Source organism: Colletotrichum acutatum, assembly GCF_030867785.1.
Source record: "Colletotrichum acutatum strain CBS 112980 chromosome Unknown BDZ83scaffold_28, whole genome shotgun sequence".
NCBI lineage: Eukaryota > Fungi > Ascomycota > Sordariomycetes > Glomerellales > Glomerellaceae > Colletotrichum > Colletotrichum acutatum.
In genome coordinates, this window is record NW_026849022.1 from 276,447 (window position 1) to 297,549 (window position 21,103).

Genomic DNA, 21,103 nt, shown 5'->3' on the forward strand with positions numbered 1-21,103 from the left:
TTGGTTTTATAGAAACGACTGGGTACCGCGCCAATCAAAAAAAAAAACTTGTTCCCGCCCTGATTACTCCATAGTACAAACTCCTGCAATGTATGCTCCTTTTTCTTTTCTCACAAAACAGGTCAAATCGCGGGTCTTGCGGGCGTGGTGACTACTCTCCGCGGAGGCGCTGTGATCACGTCGCTATCGGTATCCGTAGTCTCGTCATCGACGGGCTCCGTATTGCGCCTCCTCATATCCTCGGCCATCGGCGGCCGTTCGTCGACTCCAAACGATCTACTGCGTCTAGGGAGATTTGTGAGGCTGTCTTCGTGTGGTATCACAGGGCCAGGGTGAAGGAATTGAGTAAAGATGCCTTGACCCCTGTTCGTGCTCATTCTTCTCGACCTCAGGTTTGACCTCGTAGCGCTGAGCGCAGTTCCCGTCGATGCGGCAGTAGCAGACCGAACCAGAACTGGCTGCGCCTCTGCGGCCTCCTTCTCGAACCGAGATTCGCTTGGCAAAAGAACAGCGCGATCCAAGCCGTAGGGTAGACCACGATGACGACCACGAATTTGCATCGCAATCATGATGAGCTTGCCTCCAGTGGTGAACTGAGAGCAGAGGGAAGCGTTGACATTGGGATAACCCAGACTCAGCCCGACCGTACCGTATGCACTCACGATCTCGAACAAGACCGAGTAGACGTCAAAGTCCTTGTTTTGAATCCTCTTGCCTTCTGTGATGGCCAGAATGAAGAGTCCCAAGAAAACGTACCACAAATCGAAAGAAAGTTGGCGACGCAAATGGGTACCGACGTATGACCAGGCGCTATTCTCGTTGGTGCCCTCCATATCCTCGTCAGGGCTGTGGTAAACACCCAAAGATCTCTCTTCGTACACGTTGGTGCGACGGATCGAGATGGCGATTGGAAACACGGAGATGTACATCATAATCATATATGACACTTGCACAGCTGGATGCAACAGCGAAATGTTGACAACCGAGAAACCTGCAGTTCTGGTCGACGCAGCCTGGAAGATACCATCCACAATGCGAACGTGCACCGGCAAGTGGCTCACAGCGTTATCGTTCAGCTACAAATAGTGTCAGCGTGGTTCAGTCAAGGGTAACGAGAATGACTTACATCCAGCAGGACGAAGAACAGCAGGTCAAGAACGTTGAGACCGATGAGAATGATGAATAGCCACCAGGTGGCGCCCGCTGGGAAAAGCAGAGTGAAGCAACGACGTGGGTGGTCCAGCAAGAAGCGTAGTTCCTCCCATAGTCCTGTGCGTTTTGGCACGATCTTGGAGAGAATCCAAATGACGACTCGCAGCATGATGGGGAAGCCGGTGTTGCCAATAATGATCAAGAAAGACATGATCAACAGGATGAATGAAGCGTCGTTGAATGAGTTCATGCTGTCAGGCGTGAGGGTGAGTCCCAAATCGTTGAAGGCCGAGTTCGCCGTGAAAATACCCCACCACGCTTTGCTGACACCCGAGTTCTCCACGATGGCGGCGTACTTGGCATTAGAGCTCGTGTAGATCCAGGGAAGGAAGCAGGTGATGGCGAAGAGCGAGAAACCCCAGAAGTAGCAGAGCAAGATGACGGCGAGTGTCCTCAAGGACCGGTATTCGATACCACCCAATTCCTCGCGCTGCTCAATGGTCAAGCCCGGGAAGGCTGAGTTGCGTCCCATGGTAGGCGTGAAACTCAGGTACGGCATGTCCTCGACTTTTTCGCGGGTCAATGCAGTCCTGATGGTATCGAACGTCTTGCTCCTGACTCTCGCAAGGGGGTTTTCAGAGCTGCTGCCTTCGCCGTTGTCGCTGCTAGTACCCTTGAGGAACTTCTTGGGCTTGCGGAGCGAGAATGGAAAGATGGTTCTGCCAATCACCTCGGCTTCATCGGCGATCTCGTCCTTGACCGTTCTCTCGGTATCCCGGGGTCGCTCGGGCTCCTCGATTTTAATCGTCTGTGGACGGTGGACATTGTTGCCGATCTCATCCGACAAGTTGTTCGCTCCGCCGTTTACGTGGATATGCGGGATACTGCCGTCTCTCTCGTCTTCGGGTTCAGGTGCTGCATCGTCTTCGACTCGCTTTGGTTTCATGCCCTTCTCTGCGTCTCTGGGGTTCGGGATTCGCAGTGTCTCATCAGGCCCGGCCCGTTGGCGCTCAAGGATGGCAAAATGGGCGGGCGAGTGCGGTGATGGAAGCTTGACTTCCGGTTCCGTGCCGTCGCTTCGGAAGACATGCTGGGCAAACGTGATTCGACCTTGGGTGATATCTGTGCCGGTTTCTTCTTGGGTTTCGGGTGCTCTGGCTGGCGAGTGTTCTCCCGAGTTATGTGCCGGCGTGTTGGGAACGGGAACAAAACCATTGCTCCCCGGCGAGATGCGACCATCCTCATCCTCCTTCATGTCGAGTAGAATTCCATCATTGGTCATTCTCGAGCGGTGGCCATTGGTGTGCATAACCTTAATATTGCGCACGCTCAAACGGCCCCTCTCAGCCTGGTTCAAATCATCTCTCGCGCGAGACTTTGACTTTGAAATGGTGTTTCTGCGTTGTTGGCGAGCCTCGCGGACAACTCCTTGGAATCGCTTCTCGAACCAGTACAGTCGGAGGAACACAACCGAAGAGTGAATGGTGATGGGGTTCGAGGTCATGGTAAAGAAGTAGAGGCATGCTTGCTGAAAGGTGTTGAGTAGGTTGACGTCGACTGTGTTGAGACCGGCTTGGGTGTTGGCGCCACTTGCAAAGTAGAGTGCATCAATGTAGGCCAACTGGCCGCCGGCCGAGGCAAAGATGAGAATGGAGCCCAGTATTGTGAGACTGACAATCCAAAAGTCTGAAGGGGAAGCGCGGTGCGCAGATTAGTGCTGTGCGCAGCGCAAGGCCTTGTGGGCACTGGAAATGGATGGTAGTTGGGATGGTGGTGAACTTACAGTGAGCCGAGATGAAGTTGAAATGAGGCTTCTTGGATATAAAAGAAGGCTTGGCTGCCCGGAGCTGGTCGAGCAGCCAGCCGCGCGCGGTTTCGAGCATTTCTCTCGGATCGCGAAAATGGGCTTTGGTGGTATTGTTGATGCAATGGAGGAAATTCCCCTCCGGTTTAGAACCAGAGCAGACAAGACATCGGCCTTCGGGGGGAATAGGTATAAGAGAGTTGGTGCAGTGAGAATGGGCGAAATGGTCCAGGCCTTGGCACTGTGGCTGTGGCTGTAAAGCTTTCTAGTCTAACCGTCCTGGTGTAGAGGTCGAGGATTGGATGACGGCTAAGCTGGAATTCATGACGATCAATTGGTATGGCGAAAGGTGGATGGGGTAACAGCAGCCAGTCGCAGCAAGTGTGACATCAGTCTTGATCGTCTGTTATTGTTGCAGGGCAGGTAGGTTTAGTCGGAGGGCGCAAAGAGGGAGAAAAACAGGATGGAGAAAGAAGAGTCGAAGTATCCTGAACGCAGTACGAAGTACAGGTGATTGTGTGGTAATGCGTGCTAAGTAAGGTATGGATGGCCTTGATCGGACGGGTCGAAGAGATGAGATCAAGATCAAACTTGGTGCTGCAAGTGTCGCAGGTGCAGCCAAGCAGATTGGATTGCAGATGCCGACGCCAGATGAGCCAGGGAGCAAGCACGCTGCACCACTACCGCTCGAAGTGGGAAGTGGCTCAACTCTTGGCTCTTCACAAGGAAGAAGCAACCTGAGCTGCCGGCGCGTCTGTTCGGTCGACAAAGGTGTCAGCGAGAACAAAAAGATGGAAAAGAAGTGCCAGACTGGATTAATGTACCAGGTAGGCGGATATTTGTGCTCTCCTACCCACCCCCACGGGCCAAGACGAAACGAAGGCGTCAATCCAATTTTTCCCTCGCTGTTATTATTTTTATTTTTATTTTTATTTTCCTTAATCAGAAAAAGGGAGGGAAGCAATCGGCTTGCGGGCGTGTCGGGTGGCGTAGGTAAGCTCTGGACGCTTGCCCTGGAACTCTGGAGACTGGGGTGTGAAGTGTGGAGTTGACAGTTGACCGCAAAGAGGTCCTTGTGGTCAGTCATCCAACCGCGGTGCATCCAGCAGCATCCACAGTCTGCAATGTCCACTCTTATCCTTGCCGTGGAACTGGAGACGCCAAAGGTAACCGTCCCGTCAGCACTTTCGACTTTGGACTTTTACACTGGCACCATTGGAGCGTGGCATGGAAACTCAGTGGAAAAGTGTGTCGAGTTCGACCGACGCAGACCCTTTCCTTGCGGTGCCTGAGCGATAGGTACTCCGTACCGAGCTAAGCTTTTCCTGGCTCTGGGAAGTACGTACGGCTCCACCGCGGATGGAACAGAAGAGATACATCTCAGATGTACCTTGCCTACCTAGGTAGGTATGTACTCACTGCGTCGCCAATGCACCTCAGACGAGAACGATGGAGTGGGCTATGGTCCATTGGAGGAGGGAGCCGTCTTCCTTTCTTTCCTCGAGAATCGAGATTACGACGGGCAGCACCTCACCTCACCGCACCTCACCTTCCCACCTTACGTGCTTACCGACTGTGTGCTCCGTACGGGGGATCAGAACATCTCGGGAGCACCGTGGATGCGGCTGCAGTCACCTCACCGTCAGTCATATCAGGGCTGATCACCTCACACTGCCTGCACCACCTTACCTGTTGCATACCTTTTATCCCTAGACCATTGGATGGTTGATCGCACCAAACTACCCCTGCTACAGCAGATGGCTGCAGCATCATGTCGAAAACTTGTCGGAATGATCGCCAATCATCTGCGCACATCATTCATGTGCTGCTATCTTTATGCGACATACAGCATCGGCGTCCGCCCGCTCTGGTCTTGGCCCTTAAAAATCCCATGGGTCACTACACTCACTACCTGTACCGCTTGGGACATCTTCCAACTCGCCCGCACCCTCGGCACGCGTCGGTTTGCTCCGATCTCGTCCACCAGTCTGTCTTAACGTGGCACCAAACACTTAGCCTACCATTCTAATGGTTACGCAAGGTGAGATTGGTTGCGACTCGCGAGATCTGTTTCGTGGCGTATCATTCCAAGACACGCCAGAACAAAATCCCCTAAAATCCCTAAAATCCCAACCAAGCTGGCGGAGTGCCAAGTAACTTTAATTCTCAGGTGGGTCAGCAACATATCGCCCGTCCATCCAAGCAGAGCACTCGCACGCGTGCTGTTCACGCCCAAAGGAGCAACAAGAGCAATTGCATCGTGACAGGGGCACCACGTCCTACCCTCCCTCCCACGCCAGCTTCTGGTGTACTGCATGGCTCTAGTACGTCATTTTGTGCCAGCACATCTCTTACCCTCCTTTGTTGCATCTCATGGTTTTCTCCGACCGTGTGCATCCCATCCCTGGTGTTCCTGGCTGACCATCTTCTCAGCAGCCTTGAGTTAGCGCAACTCCAACATGTGAACACATGCATGTCCGATACACACCACCTAACGGACCAGCCAAGACATCCCACTACGTTTGATATATATGTACAGCAATGGCAGTACTACCATCGACCTAAGATGCAGTCTAGGTATCCCACACAATTAGTGCCCCTCAACTGGTCTGTCTACGGATACTCGCTGTAGGCGTACGGAGGACGGAGTACACATGTACGCAGTGCGTATGCCAAAGTCAAATTCGTCCGTTACTCCCATCAGCACCGCGAATCCGGGGGTTTACCACCGGTACCTGACGAGCAAGCTTCTGGCATGTTTGCGACCGCCTCACAATCAGGAGGAAACTGGCTAAGCTCCCGGACGCGCGCACCATCAATTTTCCCGTGGTCACAATACTACCGACGAATAATGCCTCTCTACCCCTATACATTGAAACGGCGTGCCACTTCGCGTCCAACAGGACATCCCGGCCGAGAAGACCTTCAATCCGACCAAGCTCCAGGCCAGTGGTACCTTGCCAGGGAACATCCAACCCCCTACCAGAAACACGCATTCGCTGCCCATGGCTATGGTAATGTTATCAAAGCAGGTGCCATTTGCAAGCCACGGCGGCCTGTGAAACCCGTCGGCGTCCCCAGGAGCAGATCCCTCATCCTGATGCCCATTGACTCTTTTTTAAGGCGCAACATATCTCTTACAACGGAGGCCTTTCAATCGTCAGCAATGCCCAACCGATGATCTATGGATGCCTGTCTGGGGAATCCGTACGTCCCGTTTGTTGGCTTTGAAGGTAAAGTCACCCGCGAAGGAAAGTTGATCATCAGCTCAAACACACTGGTTTATCCTTTGCCAATAAGGAACTCGCGGAAAGGCAATGCACCTCCAGTACAGCATTCTGGCATTCTCGTTGTCAATCACAACCCTAGCCCGCGGACTGCCGGTCGCTTCTTCCGTCCGTCGCACCGACCGAGTCCAGGCCTGGCACACCATCCGCCGAGAGGAGAGAGCTGATAACCACTGCCATCTGCCAAGCACTCTCCGTGACACCAGTCATTTCTCAATCTCACCACCTCAACACGACGTCGTCGGCAGCATATTTCACCACCGCCTTCCTCTACTTGTTCACCGCCATACCGCCATCAATGCTGTACACCTCTTCCGGCGCAGCGAGTCCTGCATGCGATTTGTGAGATGGCAACGGTACGGGTACATGGGACGCTCATCTCCCAACCCGGACGCCAAGTATCCCTCCGGGCCTCCAGTACGAATACCCCAGCCGCGCGGAACATTGTCCAGATCTGCCAGATAGGCAACGCAAGACTGATGGCAAATGCAGCAATCCGACTCAACCCGCTGTCTGCCAAGACCACACCCATTTGCTTCTGATTCATTCGCCCATGCGGCCCACGTGAAGGACTTGGTAGGTTCTAATCCAGAGATCGTATCCGGCCGCATAGATGGGCCTAGAAGCAAAACCAAACAATGCGTTGATGTTGTTGCGCCTACCGCCCCCCTGTCCTCGATTGCAAACGGGAGAAAGGGGGCGGCATGTTAGCGACTCGAGTATCCGTAGAGCTCTACCCATACTCGAAGTTTTTCCCCTTCTCTATCAAACCGTACGTAAGGTAGATAACAGTCTGATATCGTAAAGATACCCCGGAAATGACGCTCACCCAAAATAGCTATGCACCCATGGAATCCAAAATCCAATCTTGTTTTACGAACCGTTTTCGACTTACAGCCACAACAATACTGCGTTTGTTCTTTTTTCTTTTCGGTTCTTGTTTGCCCATCTGCCATCCTCAACTCTTAAGTGAAACTCGACACAGAAAAAGGAGGGAGGGAAACAAATTAAGGAAGAAGAAGAAGAAAAACAACGAAAAGAGGTAGAGAGAAAAAGTTCCTTAGGAGCTTCGGTTTTACAAACTACTTGGTACAGCCCGGTAGACCTGCAGCTCAGGATCAGTCGTATCAACCATCTTAATTTTCTGGGCAAAGTTCCCTTTTACTGCTGGTGAGAAACAGATGACGGTGAATACCAGAGTACGGCCCGATGGCATGGGGAATCATCCCTTGTTGGATATTGTCTGCGTTTTACTTCATAGGTACAAGACTCACAAGAAGTACATGCACCGGTCACAACTCGTGGCAGTTTACTTATTATCGAACAATAGTGTATCATGTGCAGATCTATCTGATCTTCCCCACCGCATCCAGTCTTACGCCGCCACGATGTGTTAGTGTGTGTTTTATAATACAACTATACGGCTTCAAATTCGCCGTTTGCCTTTCCCAAAATTCTCCATCCACAGACGCCGTAAACCCGTTCATGATTGCAATCTATCGCTTGGCCTTCTCTCTCTGGATCTTCTTGAAGAAGGCACTGCTCTCTCCCTTTGCCTTCTTAAGCTTGACTCTCTTGTTCTGCTCCATGTAGGCCATGTCCTGTCCACCCGACAGGTCGCCCAACAGACCTGCCGTCCTCCTCGCGGCAGCCTTCTTCCTGCCCCTGGCCGGCGCGCGACCCATCGTGCCGCTGTGGAACAGGTCGTCTATGACCTCGTCTTCGCCGCCGGCCTCGTTCTCAATGAGGACCTTTTGCAAGAGCTCTCGTCTCTCGCTCGCCGCAGCGTAGGCCAGGCCGGGAGTCTTCTCGATGTTGGCAAGCTGCGTGATGACCTTGAACGCGTAGCCCTGGTCAACCAGGAACGCCTGTCTCTTGGAAGAGTAATACATCTCCTGAGTATCCTTCGACACCAGGGAATAGAAGAAGGCGTTAAAACCCTCATCGTTTCTCCTCTTGGCTCGCAAGATACGGCCAAGTCGCTGCGCCTCTTGACGACGAGAACCGTAGTGTGACGAGATCTGAATGAGACAGGTAGCCTCGGGAAGATCGAGGGATGTGTCACCAATCTTTGATAAGAATAGCGTGTTGACTTGAGGGTTATGCTGGAAGTTTTGCAGAATGTTCATGCGCTCTGCCTGTCCAGTGCCGCCAAAAATGTAAGCCTTCTCCAGCTTCTCAGCATATGTCTTCAAAGCGTAGACGTTGTCCGAAAAGACAATGATCTTGTCGCCTCGAGACTCGTGGTAGTTGATGAGGTACTGAGCGGCTTGGAACTTTCTCGGGTTCATGATATACAGCAGCGCGCGTTTTCTGGCCGACGCTTTCAAGTACTCGTCGTAGAATTCCGTAGTCATGGGGCACCAGACCTCAGCGCATTGAACCTTGGCAATATGGCCTTGTTCGCTGAGTTCCATCCAGTTCGCCTCGTATAACTTGGGGCCAATCAAGAAGTTCAAATCTGAAATCTTGTCATCTTCACGAAGCAGTGTGGCGGTCAAGCCAAGCTTCGAATGCGTCTTGATCGACGAGGTGACCTTTCTGAAGATGTTGGCGGGGACAACGTGGACCTCGTCGAGAAGCATCAGACCCCACTCACGCGTCTGCAAAAAGTCCATCATCTTCTTGGCCTCGTGAGAACGCTCCCTAGTTTGCGTTACCATGGAGTATGTGGTCACAATGATACCGGTGTTACCCGGGAAGATTCTGCCCTTGTTGTCTGATGTGAATGCTTCGATATCCTCTGGCTTGATGTTGGACCATTTAAGGAATTCGTTTCGCCATTGCACAACAGACATGGAACTGGTGCAGAGGACGATGACGCCCTTCTTGACGGTGCAAGCTGCGGTGATACCGACGAGCGTTTTTCCAGCACCGCAAGGAAGGACGATGAGACCGCTCTTGGCTCGTCCGTTACCAAACATCTTGCTCAGACTCTTTTCTTGGTAGGGTCGAATCAAGGTACCTGGGCGTAAGTCGATCTCCAGGTTTGGGTTGGCCTCATCTCGTCGGAAATCGTACTCCTCCAACACCGGGTACTCGAGTTCAAGACACCTCTTCTGAACGGTCTCGACTGCCTCGTCCCCGATCTCAAAGGCATGCGTAATCTCCTGATCGTCATCGTCGTCATCGTTCAGTGCCGCATAGACCTCGCCCTCCTTCACTTCACCCTCGCGTCCCTTCGCCTTTTGTTCCTCTGCCTGTCGCACACCAGCAGCATTGGCAGTGCCTGGAATGACCAGAGGGCCCTGTTTCGGAGCCGCTATTGTGGTGATTTCCTCCGTGCCGTGTACTCGCAGAGGCCCGATGACGGAGTCCTTCAACAGCTTCTGCAGGATGACCGGATCCGTACTTTCGACAAAGTATTTCGTATTCTTGAGAACCAGCTTGACCTTGCCGAAACTTTGTGTGCAGCCCTCGATGAACTTGCGAATGCTGTCGGGCAAAGGCATCTTCAGGAATCGATCGAGAGTATTGATGATATCCTGGGGTGACAAGCCCACAGAGACCGCAGCGTACAAGCTATGTGTCGTGAGCGCATATTCGTGGACAAAGGACGGTCGAGAAATTGGTTCGGCAATAGTGATGAGAAAGTCCTGTGCTTGTTCGGCCAGCGGGTTGAAGCTTTCGAGGAAAATACGGCCTTTGGCAGGGTCGATCCAGAGCGGGCGATTCTGATAATCGGGTTTCAGCTGGAGGAAGGAGAAGTCACGCTTCTTCTTGAAGAGTCCAGTCATGGATTCGTGGCCGTTCGTCTTGGGCCTGTCCAGGTACGCCTCGACGGAGAACTTGTCGACGTTCTTCTCGAGATTCTCGTCTTCCGACTCACTCACGGGATCCGCTACCGATTCATTATCGCTGGCGATGCTCCTGGGAGTGGCGCCTCCAGGTGTTGAAGCTACAGAGCCCTTTCCTGCCTTGAAGCTGCCGGTGGCGGCCCCTTGAGCCTTCCTCTTCGGTGGCATCGTGACAGGATTGCGGGTTGTCGGAGGAGAGATAGGAGATGGATGGCTGTGAAATCAGAAAACCTAAGAAATGGATGGATGGATGATGTAGCCTGCAGGCATGCATCGGAGAAAGGTAAGCAACTCCAAGCGTCGGCGTTAAAGTAGTACCTAAGGTTTCGCAGGCAAAGGGTACGGCCTACAGGGGTGGCACCCTTTGTCACTGGCCGGCACCTTAAGTGGGGACCACTACAGAGCGACTTCGCGGGGTGCAAGGTGTAGGTAGGTACCGGGAGGGAAGACTTGGGCGACAAATCCAGACCCCGCCAAATTTATCAGCACCGCCAAATCTTTGATAGAAGATTCTCCCCATTGCCTCGACTTGCCGACTCATAGCCGCGACACATTCATTTTGACTAGTCGACCGCGACCCCTTCGTTCATCTACCTGTAACCACAACGAGATCTTTTGCTTTATACCGCGAAGACAGTCCACTATGTGGTGAGCCACACGAGAACCCACAACCCCTGACCGACAAGCTAACATATCACCCCAGCAAACACATTCTCAACGCGCAAGTCGCAATCAGGTCACCCTGCTGTGCGTCGAACCCCCTCTGCCCCTAACACAAGCTACATCAGACTAACATGATTGCTCTCCTAGGCAAAAAATGGTTCGACTGCGCCGAGTGTCACCATGAGCAGGAAAAGCACCCCCTGCTCCAGAGCCTTGAAATGGTCTTTGCCTGCAAGAAGTGCAAAAAATGCTTCCGCAAAGACGCCCAGGAATTCGAAGACGCCGACGAATACTGCCCGCACTGCGATAACCACTTCGTCATTGAGGCCAAGACACCCAAGGCAGCCATCTCTGTCGAGGGCGAGGACGCTCGCAAGGACAGCCGTATGATCAAGGACGAGCGTGTCCGCCAAATCGCCGGACGCTCAATATTCGACCCAACCGACGATGCGGACAAGCTGGGCTAAACTGGGGGAGGTCAGCCGGTTTTACGAGCATCAGTGTGGCAGCAAGCGATTTTATGGACACCGTTTTTGTAGATTTTCCACGGTCTAAAGGTGGTAATACATTGGTATTTGGTCAGATACCCTCATGAGTGTCGTCTATCCGCGAACCGCAACGCCTAGTCATTCCCTTACTCATCACCGTCACCCGAGCCCGAGCCTCTTGTGAGGATCGCCGCGCTTCCGGTGCCGGGTGTGCGTCCAGTCTTCTTCTTGGCAGCCTCCTCTTGCTTCTCCTGCTCGATGCTCTTGACATGGTTCTCAATCTCCTCTACGGGCAGCATCTCGATCGTCTTGCCCGGTGCCATCAACGCGATTTCGATGTTCTTGGCTCCAGTCTGGACAACCTCGAGAAGAGACTTGATGGCGAGTCGGATAGTAGCCTCTCTGTCCATATCCTCCTTGTAGTTGCGCTCGAGGAACTCGCGAACGGTCTTGCTGGAACGGCCGATGGCGTTGGCTTTCCTACAAGATGTCAGCAGATGCACCGCATCGCACAGTATGGAGTAGTCGCTTGTACCATGCGGAGAAGATACCAGAGGGCTCGGTCTGGTAGAGGCGGGGGACCTTGCTGCCGCTGTCGAAGCCGACGATCAAGGTGCTGATGCCAAAAGGACGGACACCGCCACTCTGTGTGTAGCGTTGCTGAACACCAGCAACGTACTTGGTCATGTACTCGATGGAGGCGGGGTCTTCGACGGTCAGCCTGTGGGACTGTGCCTCTAACCGCGCCTTGTCGACGAGGATACGAGCATCGGCGTTCAAGCCGGCGAATGCCAGGCAGACGTGGGTGTCGAGGAGCTGGATCTTGGAGGGGGTAATTCGGGTATCTTGCAGCTTCATGGCTGATCGCTTTTCGCATCCGAGGACGACGACATCTGTACCCTTGACGCCGACCGCACACGTTCCTATGCCAATGATTAGCTGGTTCCGCCCTTGATTGCGGCGGGCAGGGGGCATTACCTCTCTTGACAGCTTCGCCAGCGTACTCGACCTGGAAAACGTGTCCATCAGGACTGACGGTGTTAGTCGGGGTCATTAATTGTTTTCGGGGCAGGGGCAACCGTGACGAACCTGAAGACTGTTTGCAGGCGTATGTTAGCTTGGTACAGTGGAGCTGGGGGGCAACAAGGAGGGGGCCCTTACCGGACAACGCTCTGTCATATCCTGAAGCCATGGTGACTAACTGATTGATGGACGGATTATCGGAGATGCGTGTAGTGGTATGTGGATTGACGATTTGCTTGGATGTTGTAGGACAATCGCCGTGATTGAAGAGGTGCGGTCGGTAGAGGGTGGATGGAGTCGTGAGGTAAGGTAAGGTCGAGAGAGGCAGGCTGCAGGTCTGACGAAGCTTCGGCGCCTGCTGGCGTGGGAAAGGCTGAAAAGCTCCAGGAGCTCCTGCACGGCCGGGGAAAGTCCGGGTAATGACCACTCAAGCTTAGAGGTCTGTGCGCTAATCCGTACCGCACCGGCCATGAGCTCAGGCAAGCCGCAACATCTAGGTTGGATGGAAATGGGCACTTCTGAATTACAAGTTCCTGTCCGAAACAATTTACTCGTTCACGAACTACCTACAAAGTAGATGGGTTGCAACGTTCTTTTGACATTTCTAGATTTCATTGAAGATAGGCTTCTACAACAGACCTTTTAGTTTTTCCATCAAAATATTAACAACACATGGCAGGATATGGGTGGCAGTCCACCCATACCCTCTACATCAGGTCGAACGTCAAATGTCCAGCGCTCTCGACTTGATACTTTCAGAAATGCAATGCGCCTGCGCCAAACCATACCTTCCACCATGTTTTCATCGGACCCGTTACTCCCCTTTTCAATCGTCAGGCAGACGGAGCGAGTAGCCAAGTGGCTCAGAACCTGGCAATGTCGGCCCATGATCTGCTCTGCAGAACGTTGGCAATATCGTGACCTTTGGAGGTCAAACGCAGCCTGAAGTTATCGCACCACATAATCTCGAGCTCTCCGTCCCTTGACGACGCATTGATCTCGCGATAGAACTCCATGGCCACAGCTAGTGGTGCAACCAACATGTCCGGCTGGACTGTCGTCGACAGCGCAAAGTCGAGCGCCCTGCAGATTCTTGATGCAAACTCCCGCCGCTGTTGGTACCTGCCCAGGTTGATCTGCAGATTCGGAGGCAGATCTGGGTACATGTTGGGAAAGTCCTCGATGACAGGCTGGAAGATGGTGTGGTGCAGGCACTCGATGCAGCGGTGAAGGAGCAGCAGTGTCATCCAGTGATACAGGAACATGACGGACGACACACCGTCCTTGAAGGCAAAGTTGTCTGCAAAGGGTAGCTGCTGCGCATCTGGATCATCCGGCTCTTCTATCCAGTACGCATACGGGTGCTCGGCAGTAGGCGCGCGGGCGTACGACTCCCACTCCTCCAGCCTCCGTTCGATTTCCAAGCAGCTTTCCAACAGTTCCTGTGCCTTCAAACGACGCTGCAGGGTTGCAGCAAAGGGTACCGTTCGGTCAACGCGAGAGAAGATGCCAGGCAACCCGGCGATGATGTCAAAGAGCCTGTCGAGAAACGTCTTGGGGTGCTGTTCCCATGGTGTAGTGCACCATTCGAACGAAGAAAGGAACGTCGTCTTTCGGTGTAAGAGAGCGAGTATGATCTCGGCACCAAGTCAGCTTTTGGGTTCATCCGCAGGGCCAACGACGCGTATCTTACAGCATTACACCTATACACCCTGACGAAATAGTGGTGGGCAGGGAATTGACGAAATTGTTCCGGTCCAAGCTTCTTGACGACGTCCATATGCTCTTGGGGGACACTCCAGGGTGTCATGCCGTTGGTCACCAAAAAGGATGGATTTTGCTACAAGAATTTTCAGCACACGCTCTTCCACAACGACCAACTGGCATCTCACCTCGAATAGAAATACGCAAAGACCTTCGGGGGCTCCATTGTCATTCCCTGATGGCAGCAGACTGACCATGTTCTGCGCATTCAGGTCCATGTTTCCGCCGTTATCCCATGTCTCCATATCAACTGGTGAGTAGGACGGTAGGACCATCCGGAACTTTACTTGGCTTTGCCCTTCGGGTCCCCTTAGGATGTTCTGGAACCTGGTGTGCAATGCCGCGATCTGTATCGAGTACACGACACCGTTGTCGGATACGGAAACCAAATCATCCCATGCCGGCATCAACGGTTCTGTCGGTACCAAGCGAGGAATCTCGTCCTCCACGGTTTGGCTTCTCCTAGAACTCCTCGAAGAAGATGGCTGGACTTGGCGGGGCGGATGTGATGAGCAGCGGCCGGCATCGTCTATGGTTGCGGTGATGAAGACCATTTCCCGTTCGTAGCCAGCACATTCGCGGCCGCTATCGATACACTTGCGGCAGTGTGGCCGTTCGTTATCGCACTAACCGTTGACATGTCAGCCCGCTTGGGGCGTTTTTTTGCTGTCGAAACGCCTTTAGAGTGCTTACCTTGACTCTTCGAGCCCTGCATGTCTCGCATCCCTTGTACTTGCCGCGGACTCCAACCATGTTGACAACTCGGACGTTTTGGTGAGAGACAGTTTATTGAAAAGAGAGAATGACCATAACCGATGATGTTCTCTCGTCAAGACGAACAGGGAAGAAAACGTACTGGACGGTCGATATATATCACATTGGGGAGCCGCAAGGGGGAAAGCAGGCATCAAACGGCCCCCAAGACTGAGAAGAGGGCGCGGATCAGTGAGCTTCTTACGTTGGCCACTACCGGAGAGGCTGTGGGACCCAAGGTAGACCATACACTTGGCTTCAAACAAGCCCCCCTCGCGGGAGCCAGTTGATGGTGTGATGCAGCCTTACTACCGAAGGTGGACCGCGACAACGTATGAGACGGGACCAAGGGCGCGGAAATCACACATGGTTTGGTTCGCCCCGGGACGAATAAGACGACTGCGGCTGCGGTATGCAGTCAGGCGGCCCCGAGACGATCAACGAATGTGATGCCCGTTCTTGTCGTGGTCTCAGGCATGGTGCGGGTAGATTGCGCCGGGCGAGTTGCAGCCGAGATGCGATGCCAGTGACATTCGGTCAAAGGGTAGGTCGGGTGGAAGCAAAGGTGACGAGGGCATCTTTGCTTGTTTCCCCTTACACGAGGAGTGGAATCTGACCGATATCTAGGACATTCCTTTTTGCAAAACCCAGACTTGGAAGACAGGCCCACGAACGCAAATCAGTGGGCGAGACAGGCTGGAAGAGGAAAGTGAGCGTGATTTAGCACCGATTGTGTGCATTCGTATGTGTGAGATGCGCCGAGATGCCTCGGCCATTCAGAAGGGATCGTTGCACCCTGTCAATGACACCCGCAGCAGGGAAGTAAGTACATACACGCAGAGACAAGCAGAGTAACAGAGAGAGAGACTACCGATCGATGCTAATTCAAAGTGTAAACAAGATTGATGTCAACCGTCTCTGATCCCTCCGTCTCAGTCCAGTCCGATGAGACTACCTACGGGTAGATGAGAGCATTGTCCCCCGCGCGGATGAGTGCACGTTCCAGGCAAGGCCCCGTAGGGCTGCATGCCGTAGCAGACCGAACAGACAGGGGTTCGGCTCGGAGGTGCGACTTGCTCGAAAGAGAGCCCCACCCTCGGCTGGCGGAGCAGTCTGCAGGACGGGATGCTCTGGACGGCGTGATTGGCTGACGCCGAGCTGACGTCGGTGCGGCCGTTCCCCAAGTGCCGCGTCAAAGTAAAGCAGCAAATGAGAGCGCAGCAAAGCGAACAGCAGCCTTCAGTAGGGTGAGATTGTCGGTGCCCAGGGGCCGCCAACACCTGTCACCACTCACCGTCAGCCAAACGGCGCACGGAAAGCCCGGTCGGTCCAGGGGGCCGCCGAGAGACATACACCAGGTTAAAGGTTAGTCGACAGGGGTACATATTACACTACTGTCTGCGGATTACATTACGGATATACAATTGGGAGTTACTTACCAAGCAATTGAGGACTCACGCGAACCACCATCCCAGAGACCCCAGAGACCCAGAGACGGAACCCTCTGACGATCACCACCGTGACCACCGGACCGGGAGTCGGTGACGACGCCATGTCATTGGAGGGTTGCAGTCAACACCTACCTCTCCAGGATCGGAGGGCTGGGACGTACCTCAGCCAATCGATTCGTTTTCTTGATGATTTCACGAACCTGGTACCGCATATCACCCCATTCGTTCGTTTTCTTTTCTACCTTTTCTTGATGGATTTTCCCAGCCTAGCGGTTATTACTGGGCGCTGCACGTCTGGCAGTCTATCAGTCTAATAACCTGGAACCCACCCCGTGATAGATGACTTGGAACCGTGAGATCGAGTCACCGGTATCCAAGGCTGCGGGGGCTGACTTGGAAATACCGGACCGGAGCTCGGAACCTGCAAGAATCCCAACCTATAAAGTGACGAGAACTGCTGGCGGGGGGGCCTTGCGGCTGAAAGGCCCAGGGTCTGTGAGGTTGGGCTGTTCTTACAACTGACAGGTCCTGGTCTACCCTTACACCACGTCTGCCTCCTGCTGCTGCTCCTGCTGCTGCTGGCTCCTCATTGTCCAAAAACATCCGATCTGAGATGGGAAGTGAGGTATTAGATCCTCTTGGCGAGATATTGAGAGGGATCGGAGTAGAGGGAGGCCTACCACGAGACACTGTACACACCGACCCCTTCCTCCCCCTCTCCGAGAGAATTGGCATTGACCCTCACATCGGCTACCCTTGGTGTGAACTCCTGGTTTTCTTTTTGGTATTATGAAGTACAATGATGTGATGATATCCTAACTAGTTTGAACAACCGAAAAAATGCTCCTGTCTCCTGTCTTCTCCGCACCGCCCGCCAGGTGAGACATACCAGGACAGATCTCAAGATATGTCCGGATTAGGAAGCATGTCTTTCCCTACTACACAACGAAATCTGGTTGGGGGGCGTTTTACAGCTTGTCGTCACGTTTTTTTTTTATTTACAAGACGATTTTTTTTTGCCTTGGATATTACAAAGCAAGAAAACTCGGTTGCTCGTATGAACGAGACGGAGGGTGGAAGAGCAAAGACGAGGGAAAACGAGGTGTGTGGGTGTAGATGAGTGGGATGATGTGGGCAGTGTGATTGCCTAGATCAGTCACACACACACACACACACTCACTCACTCACACACACCGAAAAAAGGTGACCATAGCCTAAGTGTGCCTTTTCCAACCCACTCGCACACAACAAACCCGATCTTACGCGGGGGGACGGCGGACTTAGGTCCGGCTATCCTAGGCTATGTTAAAGAGTTTACTGCCGCTGTTGCCTCCTTCGCTGTCTCTTCCCCTACAACTCCGTCCAGAGATGGATGTGGATGGGGGGTATCGTAAATCTTGGCGCTTCCTTTAGATGTACTTGTAGGGGTTCATGATGCCGTTCTAATTGGTTCAACGTCAGCATTCCTTCCAGGCGCCAGGCAGACGGGAGAAACCCGGTGATATGGGGGATTCTGTTGTGTGTATAATGTAGTGTGTGATGGAGGAACCCGTTCCCCGGGGGGCCGGTCACGGTGTGGGGGGGAGGAAGGGGGGTTGCATGGGGGACGTAAGAGAGAAACGTGACGCAACGTTGTTGTCGGTGTGAGAAGAGAGAGAGGAACCAGACAGGGGTGGAAGTAAGAGTGAGATTTTTGATGACCAGATGGGAAGACGAAAGCAAGCGGGGGAAGAGAGAGAGAGAAAGACGAAGACGAAGAAGAAGAAGGCAGCCGTAAGGCAACAGGCAGGACAGAACGCAAGCCAACTTACCGGATCATAGAGATTCTTAATCTGCTTCATGAGGCCAACCATGGTCTCGTTGCGGCTGTATCCGATGAAATTCTTCTTGGCCACGCCCAGGCCGTGCTCGGCGCTGATGCTGCCGTTGCGCGCCTTGATCCACTCGTACACGAACGGCTCGAGGACCTTTTCGATGCGCTTGTCGTACCGCCTCACGGCGACGTTGAGGTGCAGGTTCGAGTCGCCCATGTGGCCGTACCCGACGACCCCGATGGCCGGGAACTCGTCCGTGTCGCCCACGAGCCCGGCCTCCTCCATCTTGGCTTTCGTGTCCTCGACGAGCAGGTAGAGGTCCTTGAGGGGGATCGACACGTCGTACTTGTAGGTGCCGCCCCAGTGGCCCAGACACTCTGGGATGCCCTCGCGCCAGCCCCAAAGCGCCTTGAGCTGCGTCTCGTCCTGCGCGAGCACGCCGTCCGAGACGATGTCGTTGGACATGACATGCTCCAGGAACCCCTCGAGCTTCTCGTAGTCGTGGTCGCCGTTGGACCCGGACGTCTCGACGAGGCAGTAGAACGGATGGGTGTCGCCCTCGAGGGGCCGCTTGTTCGCGCGCACGGCATGGACGAGGTCCTGGCTGCGGCCGTCCATGAGCTCAAAGGCCGAGAGGATCTCGCCGAGCTGGCCCTTTGCGGCCTTGAATGCCTGCTGGGCCTTTTCGTACGACTCGAGGCCGAAGAAGGCTACGTTGACGGCCTTGGAACGCTGCGGGCAGATGATGCTGACTTTGGTGATGATGCCGATGGTGCCCTCGCCGCCGATGAAGAGCTGCTTGAGGTCGTAGCCCGTGTTGTTCTTGCGCAGCGTGCACAGGTCGTCGACGACGGTGCCGTCCGGCAGCACGGCCTCGAGCCCGAGGACGTTGCCGTGCAGGCTGCCATAGCGGAGCAGGCGTAGCCCTCCGGCGTTGGTGGCGACGTTGCCGCCGACGTGGCAGGAGCCCTTGGCTCCCAGATCGAGGGGGAAGATGTAGCCCCTCTCGGCGAGGTAGCTGTCCGCGGTCTCGAGGATGACGCCGGCGTCGACGACGAGGGTGCCGCTGACGTCGTCGAACGAGTGGATCTTGTTCATGCGGCTCATGTTGATGACGATCTCGTCAAAGACGGGCACGGAGCCGCCGACGAGACCCGTGTTGCCGCCCTGGGGCACGACGGCGAGCTTCTGCTCGTTGCAGTAGGCCAGGATCTTGCTGACCTCCTCCGTCGAGGCGGGCTTGACGACGAGGCGCGACTCGCCGCGGTACTTGCGCAGCCAGTCCTCGTTAAAGGCGGCCAGGTCGTCGGCGGCCTCGGTGGACACGCCGTCGACGATGCCAGAGGGGCCGAGGAGGTCCTTGAAGTAGGCGACGTGGGCATCCGTCACCGCGGCGAAGCGGGTGTCGCGTTTGATGTCCGGGTAGGCGGCCGAGGTGAGCTTGATCTCCTTGAGGCCGCCGCCGTCGGACAGTCTCGCGGCCGTCGTCGCGATGCAACGGGCGGTGGTGGCGACGGCGGCGCCGGCCGGAGCCGTGGATTGCCGCAAAACGCGCCGCCCACCGGCGGGCAGGAGGGATTGCCTCCGTGCCGCTGTCCGGAGCAGCGGCTGGATTCTTGATCTCGAGGCCATTGTGTGACTGTGTGTGCGAGGAGGGGTTTGGACGCAAGGAAAGGAGAGGAACAAGAGACCAGCCGGAATATGGTCTTTCTTGTAATTTTTTTTTCCGTCAGAAGTTCTGGCCAACTGATGATTTCCAGGTTAGAAAAAAAACCCGAGCAGTGACAATTGGATGATAAAACCCCGATTTCGGCTTTAAATCTACTTAAACCCCCTGTGGAATTCCTCTGAAAGGCCAGTGGCTTTGGCGGAATTAGCAACCTGATTGCTGCTGAGCCGCCTGTAGCTGCAGCACCTTCCCGTCTCTCCACGGGGAAGCAGGCCCGATAATGTCATTCGGCGAAATTGAATTTTTCACCGTCGGCAAAGTTTGCGTTTTTGGCCGAGAATACGCTCACCACTTTACCATCACAACTTGCTTACTTTGTTTTCCTCGCTCGACTAACCCGCAAATGATTCTTTTTGTGAGAATGTCGGTACGAGATAACTAGGAACTGAATATATTTTCAAAAGTGCATCAGAAGTACAACTATCTGATGACGAGTTGTTGAGATTAAATGTCCTCTCATCTCATCTCACTCACTAAGACTGGCTGTGCTTAGTCATCACAGCAAGTGACCCGTGGATACGTAGGAATTTACTCCATGTCATCTCAATGACGCCGACAACATTGAAGATGTCTGTAAACAGATTGACATCGATTCCCACGGCTGGTCGGCACTCCTGCTCATATATCACAAAATCTAGTCAATTCATCAAGATCGTGTCGCTGCGATACACAGGCTGAGCTGCCATCTGGCAACGTCTCCATAGCAACTGTCGAGAGACAGTAGCACTGCGGAACAAGGTCAATCCTCGCAAGATGACGCTCACCAGCATTTGCTCTTGCACGTCGAGTTCCGAGAGTACGGACTACATGTCTCATCCTCACAGAATGACTGCGTATTTCGAAGCAATTTTTCCTTCTCCGGGATGTTTGTCTACAATACTAGACAATATGAAGGCTGAGTATCAGAGAGAACACATCATCCTTCCTTGGAAACCCGCTCACTCAGTAGGCATTGCTTCACGCTAGGTCATGAAGGCAATGTCCTCTGGTCTTAGCTCCCAGCCAGTTTACAAATTCCTCCCAAGCTTGGGACAAAACCTGGCCTCATCATTCTTCATCTCGAGCTATTGTCTCGGCTAGGGCCGGGAAGGTGTCGCAATATGAGCCATGGTCGGCACACACACACACACACCAAAAGGGACCACTTGATCAGATTTGGGAACTCTCCTGTCTTGCATCTGGTCTGCGAGGGGCCAAAGGCCACGAGACATTGGGCAGGCAGGCGTGGCGGCTAAACTTCAGTCGAAATTCAGTCCCTTTTGGTACCAGGAGCGTGGTAGTGAAACTGAAATACTGGAAGAGATCTGGGCTTGCACCGTCCTGGCTCATCTCCGTCCAATGTTCTTGACGCGATCCTCGTTAGAGTTACCGGGCTCTC

General features: G+C 53.9%; 8 protein-coding genes across 8 annotated transcripts; 3 read left to right on the forward strand and 5 right to left on the reverse strand.

The window, feature by feature from the left end:
* Window positions 1-122: 122 nt before the first annotated feature.
* On the reverse strand, window positions 123-3,035 carry BDZ83DRAFT_750459 (trk family potassium uptake protein; the record flags this gene model as incomplete). Its single annotated transcript, XM_060513920.1, has 3 exons — window positions 123-1,076; window positions 1,127-2,838; window positions 2,936-3,035. 3 exons carry the CDS (start codon window positions 3,033-3,035, stop codon window positions 123-125), a joined length of 2,766 nt encoding a protein of 921 aa, XP_060367014.1.
* Window positions 3,036-3,498: 463 nt separating this feature from the next.
* Window positions 3,499-4,840, forward strand: BDZ83DRAFT_650036 (uncharacterized protein; the record flags this gene model as incomplete). Its single annotated transcript, XM_060510339.1, has 3 exons — window positions 3,499-3,783; window positions 4,360-4,363; window positions 4,806-4,840. The coding sequence occupies 3 exons, from the start codon at window positions 3,499-3,501 to the stop codon at window positions 4,838-4,840; spliced, it is 324 nt and encodes a 107-aa protein (XP_060367015.1).
* A 1,273-nt stretch (window positions 4,841-6,113) lies between these two features.
* Window positions 6,114-6,828, forward strand: BDZ83DRAFT_232486 (uncharacterized protein). The gene has a single exon (XM_060501817.1). It carries the CDS (start codon window positions 6,274-6,276, stop codon window positions 6,706-6,708), a length of 435 nt encoding a protein of 144 aa, XP_060367016.1. The 5' UTR covers window positions 6,114-6,273; the 3' UTR covers window positions 6,709-6,828.
* A 718-nt stretch (window positions 6,829-7,546) lies between these two features.
* Window positions 7,547-10,300, reverse strand: BDZ83DRAFT_614507 (DNA repair helicase rad25). Its single transcript, XM_060507838.1, has one exon. It carries the CDS (start codon window positions 10,206-10,208, stop codon window positions 7,740-7,742), a length of 2,469 nt encoding a protein of 822 aa, XP_060367017.1. The 5' UTR covers window positions 10,209-10,300; the 3' UTR covers window positions 7,547-7,739.
* A 153-nt stretch (window positions 10,301-10,453) lies between these two features.
* On the forward strand, window positions 10,454-11,257 carry BDZ83DRAFT_614509 (CHY zinc finger protein). The gene is made up of 3 exons (XM_060507839.1): window positions 10,454-10,688; window positions 10,744-10,787; window positions 10,851-11,257. Exons 1-3 carry the CDS (start codon window positions 10,684-10,686, stop codon window positions 11,168-11,170), a joined length of 369 nt encoding a protein of 122 aa, XP_060367018.1. The 5' UTR covers window positions 10,454-10,683; the 3' UTR covers window positions 11,171-11,257.
* An 80-nt stretch (window positions 11,258-11,337) lies between these two features.
* On the reverse strand, window positions 11,338-12,383 carry BDZ83DRAFT_750462 (proteasome A-type and B-type; the record flags this gene model as incomplete). Its single annotated transcript, XM_060513921.1, has 5 exons — window positions 11,338-11,671; window positions 11,727-12,114; window positions 12,170-12,222; window positions 12,281-12,287; window positions 12,353-12,383. 5 exons carry the CDS (start codon window positions 12,381-12,383, stop codon window positions 11,338-11,340), a joined length of 813 nt encoding a protein of 270 aa, XP_060367019.1.
* Window positions 12,384-13,077: 694 nt separating this feature from the next.
* Window positions 13,078-14,731, reverse strand: BDZ83DRAFT_718148 (uncharacterized protein; the record flags this gene model as incomplete). The annotated part of the gene is made up of 4 exons (XM_060512032.1): window positions 13,078-13,851; window positions 13,908-14,054; window positions 14,107-14,604; window positions 14,672-14,731. The coding sequence occupies 4 exons, from the start codon at window positions 14,729-14,731 to the stop codon at window positions 13,078-13,080; spliced, it is 1,479 nt and encodes a 492-aa protein (XP_060367020.1).
* Window positions 14,732-17,591: 2,860 nt separating this feature from the next.
* On the reverse strand, window positions 17,592-19,628 carry BDZ83DRAFT_573494 (FAD linked oxidase; the record flags this gene model as incomplete). The annotated part of the gene is made up of 2 exons (XM_060504620.1): window positions 17,592-17,624; window positions 17,994-19,628. The coding sequence occupies 2 exons, from the start codon at window positions 19,626-19,628 to the stop codon at window positions 17,592-17,594; spliced, it is 1,668 nt and encodes a 555-aa protein (XP_060367021.1).
* Window positions 19,629-21,103: the final 1,475 nt, after the last annotated feature.